Source organism: Dipteris shenzhenensis, chromosome 21 (genome assembly GCF_047967505.1).
Source record: "Dipteris shenzhenensis isolate YYH24624 ecotype China chromosome 21, Dip_SZ_1.0, whole genome shotgun sequence".
Lineage (NCBI taxonomy): Eukaryota > Viridiplantae > Streptophyta > Polypodiopsida > Gleicheniales > Dipteridaceae > Dipteris > Dipteris shenzhenensis.
The window spans coordinates 54,552,771-54,568,237 of NC_141616.1; the positions used below are offsets into that span (position 1 = coordinate 54,552,771).

The 15,467-nt window shown below is 47.9% G+C and overlaps 1 protein-coding gene across 1 annotated transcript in view; it reads left to right on the forward strand.

Annotated features, from left to right (window-relative positions):
* The window catches only part of LOC147889082 (alanine aminotransferase 2-like), a 261,417-nt gene that overhangs the window by 118,150 nt on the left and 127,800 nt on the right, over positions 1–15,467 (forward strand). The window contains exon 9 of the mRNA XM_087392259.1: positions 9,303–9,440. Within this exon, the coding sequence (XP_087248385.1) occupies positions 9,303–9,440 (138 nt within the window). The remainder of the gene's footprint in view (positions 1–9,302; positions 9,441–15,467) is intronic.

Here is a 15,467-nt window from a genome sequence, read left to right on the forward strand (position 1 = left end):
TGGTGACCAGTGACCGTAATGCGCTGCGTCACCACACCTGTGTCCGTCTCAATCTTGAACTCCGAGGGGATACTCTGCAGATCTAGGACTGCCCGTGGCACCCCTTGGGCTGCCGCCGCATCAACGAAGGTGTCCTGCATGAGCCAGCCAAAGTGCGCCTCCAGGTCCTTGATGATCGGGCGAAGCTCGGTTGCGAGGCCTGGGAAAATGAGGGTAACTGGATGGCGAGGAATGCGGAAGCGGGCATCGAAGTCCGCTACACTGAAACCCCTATACCATGGGATCATAAGGATGATCTTCCCACCCACAGAAGTAGAAGACCGTCTGACCATATCGCTCGCAGCCTGTGCTGAGGAGAGCTTGAGCCAGAAGATACCACATCCCATGAGTGCAACCTCCTCAATGTGGCTGTCCTCAAGGTAAAGGGTGGACTGCAACCAGTCCCTGATGTCTGCTCGTGAAGGGGCGTAGCCAATGACTCTCCCGTAAACGGACGTCTGGGAGAAGTCCGTGGCGGCCTGCTTCACCAAGGAGACCTGGTGCTCTGTCAGTGTTATGTGGTAGGCTGATGGAGGGGGGGGGTTTCGTCTAGGCCACCGGTTCCGGGCTCACGGTCGCCATACCGCACCGACAAACTGCGAACGCTCCAAAAGGCAGGGGAAGGAAATGGCAGAGACGAGGGAGGGGGGAGTGGGACGGAGGCGGAGGAGGAAAGAGGGAGGGATGGAGAAGTACAGGGAAGCGGGGGGAGGAGAGGTGGTGGAGAGGGAGCGAATGGCGGAGGGGGAAGGAAAGGAGGAGGGAGGGGGGGGCAGCGCAGCGCAGCGCAAGGCGGGGAAGAGGAGGAAGGAAAGGGGGGGTGGTGGCAGCGCAGCGCGAGAGGGGGCGAGGAAGAAAGGCGAGGAGGGAGGGGAAGGGGGGGGGGGGCAGCGTTGCGCAGCAGCAGGGAGGGGGAGGAAGGGGCGGGGGGGTGGTAGCGCAACGCGAGGGGGGGGAGGCGGGGAGAGGACGGAGGGGCGGAGAAGGAAGGAGAGGGGGGGGGGGATGGCGGGCGAGAGAGGAGGGGGAGGGGAGAGGGGGCCGCGCAGCGCGAGGGGGGGGTAGACGGGAGCGGGGGAGGGGAGGGGGCATTCGTAGGAGCGGGATTGAAAGTACAAATACTAATGTACATATTTTAATTTTTGGAACATTAGAGGCTTAGCCTAAGCATATTATCTAAAGTGGGAAAAGCGAACTCTATTTCTAGAAAAGGCAAGCTATTTTGGAAAGGTGTGTGTGGCTTATCTCCAATTCGTGCATGGAGGAGAGGTAGATGAGCTTGTATCAGTTGTTGCTCGAAATTATTGAATGAATCAAATACATAGGAAGTGAAAGACGAGCAGCACTTCTATGGGGGGAGATTGCACCCAGCGTGCTTGTTATCTTTTCCGTTTGTGAGTTTTGAAAGATCGTGCATATTTGTGTGTATAGTTTTTGCTGTGTTTCCGATGATTTGCAGCAATTTCTGTTGTATCTCTAGTGGGGTAGGTCCCAAACTCTATGAATGAATGTCACTGTCTGGAAGATGGCATTAGTGTGTAGTGGTGTCATGGCGAACTCTGACTGTACTATCTCATGAGGGATTGAGGGCTTGCTTCAAATCATCCTAGATCCCATGTTCACATGTAGCTGCTCAAACTCCTCTACTCTGCTATCGGTAGATCACAACCCCAGAAGGGTGCTGCATACATGGCAGTCGGTCGCACTAGCGTATCAAAGAGCCAGCACTTCGTCGGTGGATCCTGAAATTGTGCTTGGAAGAACTCTCTCCAATCGTGCCATAGCACCCCGCCCCCATGTAAGTTGTGCATGGGCTGCATGTGTCATAGTGAAACGGGGTCCTATGAAGATTGCTCCCAAATATGTGTAGGGCTGCAGTATCTCCACTGGCTCATCTCGATAGGTGAAACTGTGCCGACGAAGCACTGTGTGTGAGGTGTTGAAGACCATAACCTTGCTCTTCCCAAGGTTGACTGTCAGCTCTCTCTCTCCACAGAACACATCTAGGGTCTCCAGAGGTCTTTGCAGCCCCTCCGCTTAGTATGAGATAAGGACTATGTCATCATCGTATAACAATATTTGTATCATAAGATCAGCTAGTGGTGATCCTTCGCCTCCTAGGCAGTTTATGAAGGAAGTGATCTCATCAATGTAAAGCCCAAAAAGGGTCGATGAGAGGGGGCAGCCCTACTTCACTCCGATCGTAGTCTCGACCCAATCGGATAGAGCACCTAGGGCACGAACTCTGCCTCTGACTGACTCATATAGGCTCATCACTCTCCATATCTGTGTCTCCAGGATCTGCATCTCCTGTAGTCTCCTAATCATGCAGGATCGTGGGACATTGTCAAAAGCCTTCCGAAAGTCTACGAAGCATGCGTAGACCTTCTGGTGTCTACAGCTCGCCTCCTCAATGATAGCCCTCAGAGTGAAGATGTAATCTAGGGTAGAATGCTATCTTCAAAATCCTGCCTGTCCTAGTGCCTACTACCTCCGAGCCTCTGTATGACTGCTGAGCTCCTTCTTTGTAAATCTTGGCAAGTGTATGGCCAATTATAAGGGTACGGCGGTTCCCAGTCTCATAGGGTCCCCGGATTTGTGTATTGGTACAATATGATGGTGCTTCAAGTAGGTGGGAAGCCGTGGCACGCAGCCCGGTTGAACTTTGTGCTAGGACCAGAGCTAGGACCTCCTGTCCATGTGCAAAGTGCTCAGTCCATAGGCCCTCATGGTCCTGCGCTCTCCCATTGTGTAATCAACGAAGTGCAGCTCGTACGTTTTGTGTAGTGAACAGGTGACAAGTGGTGGGCCTAGGCATAGAGGACATATTCGGCAGTGTCTGCATATGGGCATCATAAAGGGAGCATGCATATGTGTGCCATATATCTGGGTCAGTGATGGGAATAGGTGGCTTCCCTTCCTATAGAAATTTCCATCCAGTGGTCGAGTCTCCTCATCGGAAAGATCTGACAATCTCATCCATCCTATGTGTGAGGAAAGCCCGTCTCTTACGATGTGTCAATCGTCTATAGATCCTATGTGCCTTAGGCGACGTCAAGTGACCCAAAGCCCGCTCTTATGTGAGATAGGCTCTCGCCTCTCTGCACTTGTCGTCGAACCAAGGGTTTGGAAGTATGTGCCCCTTTCGGATCCACATGGATCGACCTAGAAAGGTGACTCACGACTAGGTCAAGGACACAATCAACGTGGATCTGAATGCATACGGGCGTTGTACCTGTGACTGGCATGGTGGTAGAGATATGAAAGGCCAAGTTATGAGTGGTCGGCTCCAAGTGGGGGGGAGGGGGGGTATGGTGAAGTCGTGTACCTGTGAGACAAAGTCAAGTGGGCCTAGTAGATAATCAACTGTACTTGACCCACCGCCATGCGGGAAGCAAGTGAGTTTTCCTGAGGATGACCATCTATGGAGACCATTATAGATGATCAGGTCATGGATAGCTCCTAGCTCAAGCAGATGTCGTCCATAGCCTGTCACATATGGGGCATCTGTAGAGGGCCTAAGTATCCTGAGCTCAGCTGCATCTAGTTCCGGGACTATGTGTGTGTCTCTGTCATATGTAAAGCCAAGCAGGCCCACCTATTTATTTCATGTCCTTGCATTGAAATCCCCCAGTAGGAGGATGTGTCCCAATCTGGAAAACTCCGTGATGTCATCATGGATCGTCTTATATGGACTATGTCCATTTATAGTGACCTCTCGTGCATAGGATGATGTGTCTGGGGGAAAATATCACACCGCAATGAAGATAGGTCTAGCATCTGGGAGCTGAATTCCTATCCACATGTGTTGTCATGGTCCTCTCTCCGAACCACAGATATGAGTGGTCTTAGATATGGAGAGAGAGAGAGAGAGAGAGAGTTTATTATAGTCTATGGAAGACCAATGGGTCTATGAGACTAGTAGAAAACTTGATACATCAAGCAAAAAGGGTGGAGCTACCAAACGAGCATCATCACCCATGCTGAATGCTAAGTCCTGAGTAGTACATTGTCATATCATCACTTAATGACATGATCATGATCATCATAATCCTCATCATCATGTTGATCAATCCACGTCACCAGGCCATGCCGGCTCCAGTACAATGCAGGCTCACAAGGTATAAATGTCAAGGGGAGCTCGAGAGGGGGAAACTATTGCAAGGCACAGAACCAAGAGGTGGGGGTTTAGTGTGATCAATATACATGAGTAATGTATATAGCCGTGCAGAGTATGCTGGTGCTAGCTCGTGATCAAAGTGTATATCATGATAAGTGGTGTGTGTGATCGATGTAGTGGATGGTGCCGTGAGACGGGGTGTGGAGATGCTCAAAAAGAGGTAGGTGTGATCTGCCCGGGGGGGGGGGGGGGATGAAACGAAGAAGTCAGTGATGTGTGATGTGAAGGCAGGGGATCCCATGATGTAGTCAACTACGCTAGATTCTCCCTCATGTGGAAAGCAAGTGAAGCCACTTGAGGAGGGCCATAGCTTAAGACCATTATATATGACAAGATCGTGCATCCTACCCATATCTAGAAATGCGTGATTGTATGATGTGACTGGTCCCTGTCTGTCAGCGGATACCTGTGCCAAGCTTGTCTCATCAAGGTCAATGTCTGGCAGCAATATGGCATCATCTTGGAAGTCCAGAAGCGGTACCTGATGAATGCTTGTCCTCGTGTTGAAGTCCCCAACTAGAAGGACTCCCCTGCGGCGCGATAAATCCAGGATTCTGGATGAAGAGATGCGGACGGCGATATCTCTCCCTCCTTGCGTATATCCCTAGCAAAGTGGGGATGCCTCAATCGGAAAGTAGCATATTGCTATATAAAGATCGCGGCTATCTGTACAGTGGGACCCCGACCCAGAAGAACCTAGAGTGTGCATCCCTCCTCTCCGTTGAGATGACTCCAAGGAGAGATGATCTGTAAAGTACTGTCACTCCAGACCCTCGTATTGTGCCTATCTCCCTCGTCTTGCAATTGCAAGAGTGCACTAAGAGCCTTGCAGTATGTTGATTTTAACAAGAAAAATCAAATTAAAACTGAACTGAAACTACCGCTATGCAGCATATTAAAGCCTTGAAGTTGAGCACCAAGTGTCTCAGGGATTTGGAAGACCTCTAGCTATGGTGGGCCCCTTTGGTGGGATACATGGATATCTTATATCTACCTCCGTCAGTCGTCTCTCTACCTGGTGGGCACTATCTCTGTATCAATGGTGATCCCTCATGTCTAGCAATCACCTCTGAGTAGATCCAATATAGCGTGTGTGTCCTAGTCTATCTCTGCTCTTCGCTCGTCTCTATGACTTAAGCTCCATCTCTCTTGGTCTCCTCTTTCCACTAAGGTCTAATGTATTAAATCCTAATTTAATGATAGCAAATGTATTGATGCACTCAGTGATGTTTCCAATGTTTGGTTAGCAATAATGATGTGGATGCCAAGTTGAAGAAAGAATCTACAATTCCAATTTATGAAAGTGCAACTATATCAAGACTTTTGTAAATGTGAATCTACAATCACAATTTTGGTGGAGTGCTACTTTTGTATCGGCACTCTTCAAGTAAGTCAAAGCCATTCATTGCATGGATTCATTGTCCTCCTTCAATATTAAAAATTTCAATCCATAAAGAATATATATATGTTCTAAGTTCACACAATTTTGTATATCAAGACTTTTAGCAAGTCTTTTAAATGTGAATCTACAATCACAATTTGGGTGAAGTGATACTTTTGTATCGGCCTATTCAAGTAAGTCAAAGCCAGTGATACTTTTGTATCGGCACTCTTCAAGTAAGTCAAAGGCATTCATTTCATGGATTTATTGTCCTCCTTCAATATTAGTTTTACAATCCCGAAAGTATATATATATGTTCTAAGTTCACACAATTTTATTTTTCATTGTGTTGCAGGTTATTGGATACAAAACTTTTTCCATAAAAGATTAATCTACTTGTATCGAGGGTAGAGGCAAATTCATTATTGGCTTCATTAATGGGGTCATTATCATGTATGTGTCAACGATTGTATTTTGTATAGAGAAAGTTTTAAAATCAACATAAGTTGTCCCAAATGTGGAGAGCCACATGACAGAAGCACAACCAATTACAATGCTTGATCCTGCACCAATGTACCAAGAAATACCTTGAGACACTTTCTAATAATACTATGATTAGGGAAGATATTTCGATGCCAAACATTGGGCAATATATGCATTGATCCACTCTTCCATCATCGCAGCTATCTCCTCCTCTCCTCCATGTCTGGGCGGCGCTGACTCAAACGCATAGAAGTCTGTGGCATGCATCTATGTTTCTTCGCTGTGTTGAGTCGCTATCTCCTGCTGTTGTTTGATTTGTCTCAGTAGGGTCTTTGTATGTCTCCACGTCTCTATCACATATAGTCCGACACACATCTGATCAAGGAAATGGATCATCTGGGTCAATGGCCTTAAACCAAGCCCCTCTTTAAAGAGGCAGTAATATTGTCCATGTGTCTCATAATATACCGAGCATCTACACATGAAGTCCTTCTCTTTCTCCACCTATCCGAGTGCACACTCTACATATCCTCTGCTCTCTGGGAATTCCTGCTGCCCTCCGTGCCTCATTCCCTAATTGGTGGGACGATATCTGCAACTGCCCAATGGCGATCCTCAGTGCATGTGAATCGCCTATCCTCCAGATATTGGGGTCTGATAATTGCCCCATCCTCTGGCATCCTCACAAAATGGTCATAATAAAACTAGAGTTTGGTGGGAACTCTTCGTTCCCTGTGTTGTGTGGACCTGTAGTAGATTCAACCGTATGATACGGCTGATCTCATCCCATGGGATCCAGGAAGATGGGGCATCTAGGCTGTGCTGGAGGGCGGGAGATCCATCCAGATACCCTTCTGGAGAGAGAGTGTGTGCATGTGTGTGCGTGTGTGTGCACTATGCATTGTAGTATGTGTGTGCCTGCGTGTGTGCATAGAAGTGAGATAAACGCTTGATGAACCAAAAAGAAATAGAGCATATGCTGACCAACAACAAGCAGGTTGCAAGTACATCTCCATATGCCTCCGATGGGTTCATGGAATACATGTTGACGCGTTTGGTTGCACTGAAGGCAGGAATGGGAGGTGTCATGGCTGTCTCCTAAAAGACAAGAAGCTTCTGGAAATCTTCAAGAAGGTGGTGAAGGTAGCTGATACAGCTAAGGTAAGTACATGCTAACTGAAACAGGAAGGGTAAGGGGAGGCATGATCAGGTGAGTGAGTTTGGAGGAGAGCATGTGGAGGGCGAATTGCAGGGACGAAGTCTCGGAACAGATGTTATGGGGCAGATTTCCAGAACCACAACATTCAATCATTGTCTGTAGTCCCAAGCATTGCTGACTAGGAGTATTACATAGACTGCTAAATTGTGCACATTTTAGCATCATTTAGGCTCCACCTCCTCCCTTTATTCCCCCTTGTATAGCTTCCTGTCAACTCCTTCTCGTTTGTCTGCACCCACTTTCTCCGATCAGTCCTTTTGACCCAAGCTTCTTAACTCCCATTGATAGCTATTCCATCTCCTTATGAACTCTCATCTCATTGAGAGCCATCACTGCACCAGTGTGCTCGTTGATGACTTTTGGATCCCTTGATCGTGCCAAAGGGATTTTGTCTTTAGGTGGCGCTCTACCTTCTTCACACAGCTATTTCTTGTCATGTGTGGAGCTCAAAGGTGGCTTTGTAATGCTCTTCCTTCCTCTAGCATAGACTTTGTGGCCTTTGATGTCAGCATGAGTTCACGGCCCTCAAAGTCGACGTGAGTTATCGGCTTATGATGTCATCCGATGTCATGCACTCTTTGTGGCATTCAACGCCATTTGGTGTCACGCTATCTTCGTGGCCTCTGATGTTGTTCCATCTTTATGGCGGCGTCTCATGTCATGTCCATGTTCATTATTTCCAGAATTTCATGCAACACTCCTGCCATTTGAGGTCTGATTTTCGAAGAAGGGAAGAGTCATTCTAGTAAAAAAAAAGAGGTTGTGTGGGTGTATGCCCGTGTTGTCTTGTATCTAAAGCTATTGCTAGCTCTCCTTATTGGTGGCGCATGTGAGCCTTCTTACTTGCTTTGTCCCTTTCCCTCTTTCAAGGGTCATCAAAGGGGTTGTATCCTTCTTTTATTCGTATAGGCTTAGTCGAAGGGATGCACCTCAAAACAGCAGGGTGAGATGTGAATTTTCTTCTTTGACTACAAATTTGGAAACAACCCAAGCATGCAAAATCTTTCTTTGATGATAGCATTTTCCACATGCAACTTTGCTCAAGGTACAGGATTTTGTGATTCCTGTAAATTTGTTTCATGACATTATTGACAGGAGCATGGTCCGTCCTAAAAATATGAACACGAAATGCATCTGTAACTATAATTTCCCGCATTTCAACCTTTGATTTTATTTCTGTCCGCACATACTCAAAGACTCTTTGCCACTCAAATTGTGTGTGCAAATACGCCCAAAGGTTATTGCCATTTTCTCAGAAAGCCCACACAAAGCATCTTCCTTCTTTTGAGTGTGGAACTTGCCTTCACAATATGCCTCACAAGATGGCTGAATCCTCTAAAAAATAGCTTTGTAGCTAGAATACTTTCATTGTCAACAAAATGCTCCCTCTATTGTCTCCAAGAGTACCGCTGAGGAAGGCCATGGATACATTGCACAATTATTTTGATTAGGGGACTGAAAAGAGGGGGGCGCTGCCGCCGTTCTAAGCCTGGCCTGCCTCCCTAGGCTGCTTCCCCTCGTAGCCAAAATCCCCCCTAAAATCTCTCTGACCCATTTGCACCCCCCACTCCTTTTTATAATCTCACTCATTTCCCACCCCACATGCAACCTTCCTCCTTCCATGCTGTTCCTTCTCAGATATCTCTTTAGCAGGGGAAACTGAAAGCTCCAATAATGGATTTTTCATATTGTTGTTGACTGTTTATGATTGTGTGTTGAATAAAGTCAAGTCTCACAGCTACATGTGGCTATGCAATACATGCTAAAAGGAAAATTGGGGATTGAATCCTTTTTTTAACCAGAAAGAAAGCTTTGCTGCAGGGAGGTATTTGTTTTTCTCATAAGCATCTCGAAATAGGTTCTATGTTTGCAATCATGCTGTTGAGAGTTCGATCTGTACTACTTCTACTTGTTTGTATGAAAATTTATGTTCATGCGAGCATTATAATTAAGAGGACAGTGATGAAATTGAAGGTGAGTATAAATTTTTTTCTCAACAGGTGGCGTATTATTTGAATGAAAGCACAGGATGGGGTCTTGAGTTATCTGAGTTGAAACTACGGCTTGATGCAGCTTTTGCTGCAGGTATCAACATTCGAGCTCTAGTTGTTATTAACCCAGGAAACCCAACTGGCCAGGTGCATATCTTCCCACAAATCAAGATATGTTATTTTTCTAATTGGGGATTGCAAGTGTGTTATATGATATATATGTTCTGAAGAGTACTTCTGAAGACTATAGACTGCTGGGTATCTTAGCTATGTAGAAGAACTTCTGTGAAAGGGTATTGCTGGATAGATAATGATAGATACAATGCCATTCCTCTTTAGAAGAATGACTATTGGTGACATCCAATCCGTGTGCTCAATGTCATAGATGAATTTGCTTCAATTAGCAATTTTCAATTCTTGATTCATTAAGGCTAGCATACTTTGGGTTCCTCATGTATGGTCTCTGCCTTGCTATGCTTGCATCCTCCTTCATGGGTATTATGTGGGACTCCTTTCATGTCCTTGTAAGACTGTTGTACTCAAAGTTTATGGCAACTCACCAAGAGTCACACCTGGGTCACGTCATGGTCACCTCAGCAACATGCCAAGTTGTTAGATCTTGGTCATACCTAGTCGCAGCGTGTTCACATATGTTCACATCTTGGACACATGGAACAGACTTGGACATGACTTGACATGGAACAGACTTGGACATGACATGACATGGACATGACTTGGACATGACTTGACCTGGACATGACTTGGGTATGACGGAAGCAATACATGACCGAAGAGTGCCAAACCTCAACCGCGACTCACCATGGTCAAAGTCAATCAAAGGGAAGTACTGGCGCAATGGTACACGGGATACACCTGTTGGTGCACATGGGAAGCAGTCTAACAATTAAGAGGCATAGGTGGTGCACCAACCCTCTGAACCAACTAGTGTCAGGAGCACATGGAATAGGCACATGGAATAGGCAGGAGAACACATGGAGCATGGGATTCACTGACCCAGGACAGGCTGGAGTGTTGCGGAAGCCATCAAGGACAGAGCGGCCCACAAACGGTGGAATGGCTAAGGATGGCTAAGGGTGCAAGAAGACATCCAATAGGAAGAGGGAGAGGAGATTGGGAGCGGGGGGTGGAGCAGAGGAGGAGAAGGTGAAGAGGGGGAAAGGGAAAAGGGAGAGGGACATTCTGGCAAGGGCGAGAGGCGTGAGTGAAGGAGTGAGAGGCTAGAGTCAAGAGCTCGCCTCGTGTGTATCTTCTGGGAGTGTATCAGTCATCTTGCTTTCTAATGAGTTATGCTACTTCCCATCTCTGCTCGCTACTCTAAAATCTCTTTTCGTTGTGTTCTCCTCCCCTCCTCTCCCTTCACTTGGTACAACGGACCTGTGTCATGTGGTTGAAGTTCTTTGCTGTTCATGTCGAGGGTTGGCTTTCATGATGTTGTTCCGCTTTGGTCTTCTTCTTGCTCACATCACTTCAGTACTTGTACCGCTTGCACATAGTTGACACCATCTACCGCTTGCACATAGTTGACACCATCGACAAGCACTCACCTACGTACCATCAGTGACACTTATGGCACGTCTTACTCGCTTCTCGCACCAGTGGCCCTAGGCCTCCGGTAATACTTCCGGAAGTGTTAGGAAACCCCCCCCCCCTCAGATAGTTTATGGCGTTCACGGTGGGACACTGCTGGTGTTGAGTAGCACGAGTGAAGTGGTGATCTAGGGTCCTAGAGAGAGGTCTTATGCCGAGTAGTTTTGAAACATTTGAAGGAGCTAGTGAGAGAACTAGGAGGTACTTGGGGAGAGTGGAGAAAAGACTTCCGGCAGACCAAACTAGGTACAAGAAGCATTACGTGCGACGTAAGTTTGCGAAGTCCTCAACTCGAGCACAAAGTGAGCCCATTGGAGCAGTAGCCAGAGCAAGTAACTTCATCGACACTCTCATTGACTTGGACCAACAGGAACCCTGGTGGTCAGATCCGGACTCCGGAGAAGAAGAAGTGCAAAGCGGAGAACAGGTGAAAGAAGAGGGTACTAAGGACGAGGACTCCTCAGGGACTCATCAAGGTCAAGGCAGCCCCTCTCCTCCTCCTGCAACGATGTCTTCATCAACCACCTCTTCTACCGGAGTGGTGACTCCATCTGCTCCCGCCTCAACCTCTTGTGGACAAGCTGCTACCTCATCTGTTATGCATAGCTCCGGGCTCCTAGCTAATCCTTCTTCTACATCTATTCCATTGGGGGGTACTTTTGCTCCGGCCATGCCTTTACCTGCCATGATGGTTTCATCTCCCTTTCCATCCACACCGGTGTTGCCTTTTCCACCACCTTCTTCCTTCCCTTCTGCTTACTCATCCATGACTTCAACTCCGTCCCTCTCTTTCCCAAATGCTCTCCCATCCTCTTTCACCCCCACATCTTCCATGTTCTCACCCTTTCCCTCTGCAACACCGAGACTCCCCACTTACGCCCTACCATCTGGGTACACTTCCTCTATGACTACATCAGTAGTGACTTCTCCATTGTGGTCCTCCACAGGAGGAGTTGTCGGGGTGGTCTCCTCCTTGGGAGCACCAACACTCATTACAGCCCCATCGGGACTCCCTCCAACTCTTGCATCCTCTCCAACCTCTCGGGTGGGGATGGCCCCCTCTCCAACCTCTCGGGTGGGGATGGCCGTTCTCAGTCCTCCAGACAGAGTTAGACTTCTCGAGCTACTCAACAAGGTCCACGTGAAGACTCAAAAGTTCAAAGGCCACCTCCATGAGGATGCGGAAGCTCATGTGAGGAAGTTCCTCACAGCATGTAGAGCTAAAGGTGTGGAGAATGAGCATGCGTTCCTTCACACCTTTCCCTCGTTATTGGAGGATGCCGCGGATGTATGGTACAGTCAATTTCCTCCGGACCCCACTTCCAGACGTGGACAGACCTAAGGGAGGAATTCTTACGCACTTTCAAGTTGGAAAAATTCAAACACATGATTGTCCAAGAGTTATCCACTGACACCATGAAGCCTGGAGAGAGCATCTCTGAGATGCGTTGACCGCGGATATAAGGGGGTCCATATCCACCCCCTGACATAGGTGGTTGATACTGTGCATAGTAGGGCGGAGGATAGAAGTATGGAGCCCCAAATTCACTAGGAGTAGGAGCTTGGAGCAAAGGAGGATTAGGAAGTAGTGGAGGTGGAATGATAGGATGGGTGGGTGGTTCAGGTGCCTTCACAGGGGCTGAAGCTAGGGGTACTGGCCCTGAAGTGGTCGGTGCAGCTTTGTTGATTGTAGCCACCAGTGGTTCTCCAATTGGATACTCCGGCAGAAGCTTCCTCAACCCCTTAAGATACCTACACTCGGAGGCATCATGTCCATGAATTTCACAAAATGTGCAAAAGGAGGTCGGGGTGGGTACCTTACGCTTCGATGGACATTCCCAGTAGCCATGGCCAGAACCCTTGCAGTCGGTGCACCAGAGACCACTTCTTATCTGAGCTTCAAAGGGTGACGGTCCATCCACCTTTGTTTTGTCTTTCAGACCTTCTTTGATTTCTTCTAATTCCTTCTTGAGTTGCTGCCATGCCTGTGAGCCCTCTTCTCTCGGAAGTTGGGCAGTCTGGGCGGGTGTTGAGGCGAAACTTAACTGGGACCGTTCCATCTTCACCGCTTCCCTCAGAAATTCTTGTAGTGAGGCATGCTCAGGAAGTTTGTCAACCAGCCTTATAGCAATGGTGGAGGGTAAAGCCTTCAAAAACCACCCCTTCATGACGGCATCATTGGGTGGCACCGACATCTTTGCCGCCAAGACCCTCATTACCAAGATGATTGTACACAACCATTCGGGGGACCCTCTTGTACACAGTGCAATACAAATGACCACTACACTAGAGATTGTCCCAATGGCAGAAGGGAATCAACATCGCAAGTCAACATGGTTGATGTAGTAGTGGCGGGGGAGGGTGACAAACCCCATTTGATTGGTGCAGTGTTGGGAGCTGTGACTAGGTCACAAATGAAGGGTGACAGTAGTAAGGATGACTCAACATCAATATCGGAGGCCTCATCACCAACTAATACCAGCTCAGTCACTAGAGGAGCATCCCCACCTCCTTCCTCCAAGGTGGACAGTGGGCACAGGACTGCATCACCCTTGTCCTCTCCTGTAACTGGATTAGAAAGGACCCGAAGGGCCCCACAACAATCAAGACCTATCAATAGCTCTAAAACTACCTCAGCTCCAAGTGAGCAATCTATGCCTACAAGGTATCAGGAGGTGGTCAGGAGTGTCACCAAAGATCTTCAATCTAGTTCTGAAGGTGAAGGCGTCACACCTCAGTTTCCTTCCCGCAAGTCCAGAATAGTGAGGATTGCAACAGAAGTGACAACTTTAGGGCAAAAACGTGAGGAGTCGCAGGCAGGCCCATCCACCTTCCACTCAGGAAGCACAATGAAGCAAGAGAAGGAAAAAGGGGTGAAGCCTAGTAGTGCCCAAAAAAAGGGGAAATGGGTGATGGGAGAGTCACCACAGGAAATATTGACTGAGAATCCAGAGGCACCTCCTCTCCCTCGCGTGAGCTTCGACCCCCGGCCAGAAGCTCGGCGGATGAAGGCACAAAAGGCTGCTGCTACTGTCCAGCCCTATTCTTTGATGGATGACTTGATGGATTTTAGGCCCAATATCACCTTACGACAACTCTGTCAATTGTCTCCACATATCAAGCATCAGACTATTGCATTTGTGAATCGCATGCCAGGAGGGTGTCAAAGGGGATCTGTTCAGGGCGGACCCACACCAGAGACAGTAACAGTTCAAGATGGAGTAACACTAGACAATTGCTCAGCCTATGCTGCCCTCACATGTGAACAAAGTCCCAAGCTCGCAGTGGAGATCAATGGGGTGGAGCTGAAAGATGTTTTCTTGGATGGTGGGGCAGCAGTAAACATCATGCCGAGAGGTACTCTTCAACAACTGGGTTTGAAATTGACAACTGACGTACATTTTCAAGTACGCATGGCGGATCAACGCAAGGTGAAGCCTATGAGGGCTGTAAAAGGTGTTCACATGAAGATTGGGGGAGTTACATTCCTGTCCAATTTTGTTGTACTTAATATGACGGAGGGTGAGCAGACTTATCCTCTACTTCTTGGTAGACCATGGTTACGCTCAGCAAAGGCCATTCAAGATTGGTCAAGTGATGAAGTTCGACTACCTTTGGGATCCACATCCTTAGAAATAGACATGGTTACTGGAAGGGCCCGTCACCAACTTGTGGAACTTGGGGAAGAGGATTTTGAAGAAGAAGAAGGGGTGGAAGAGGAGCGATGGGCACTTGGGGATTGGCCCCTACAGGAAGAAGAGTTGGCCTATGTGGAGGACTCACCCTTCCAAGGTGAAACCTATGTAATAGCAGCACGAGATGATGGTGAGAGCTTGACGTACTTGTTGGAACATGCTAGACCAAATGAGGAAGAAGCTGTCATCTTGGATTGGATGGGGGCCCTGGGATCCTTAGCCATCAACATGGTGGAGTTGTGTCCAGAAGAGGATCCTGAAGCCCATTTTGGTACTTCACGGAATGCGCAAGAGGTGAGCCAGGAAGCCTCTTCACCACCTGGTTTGGCTGATCTCATGTATGAACGGATGCCTTTTGGCCTTCTTAATAATCCCCACATGTATCAGCGAATGATGTCCGCAAGTACCAGACCAAGTGGTGGGGAGGCCACCAGGGTGACTCAAAGACAAGACCATGAAGCAGCAATGGAAGCAATGGATGCACACGACATGGATGCCTCACACCAAGAAAATGACCATGGGGTCACAACAGAGGAGGAAGAGGATGCTATGCAAGAAGATGATGAGCGAGCGGAGCATAATGATGGTCCTGAAGAGAACACTCATGAATCTGTGGAAGAAGAAGATGACCACATAGATCATGGGCTGGCTGAGCACAATGATGGTATTGGAGAAGACACTCATGGATCTGCAGAAGAAGAGGATGACCACCTACTTACTGATGTCATTCAAAGGGAGGAGGTGCCAGAAATGACTCTTGGAAGGGTTATTGAATCCATTATGCAACTTGACGAACCTAGGAGGGGTCAAGAGGCCGGACAATTTGAAGGAGCCGTCCACATTCACACTGGAGTCTGGAACTTCAGACCTT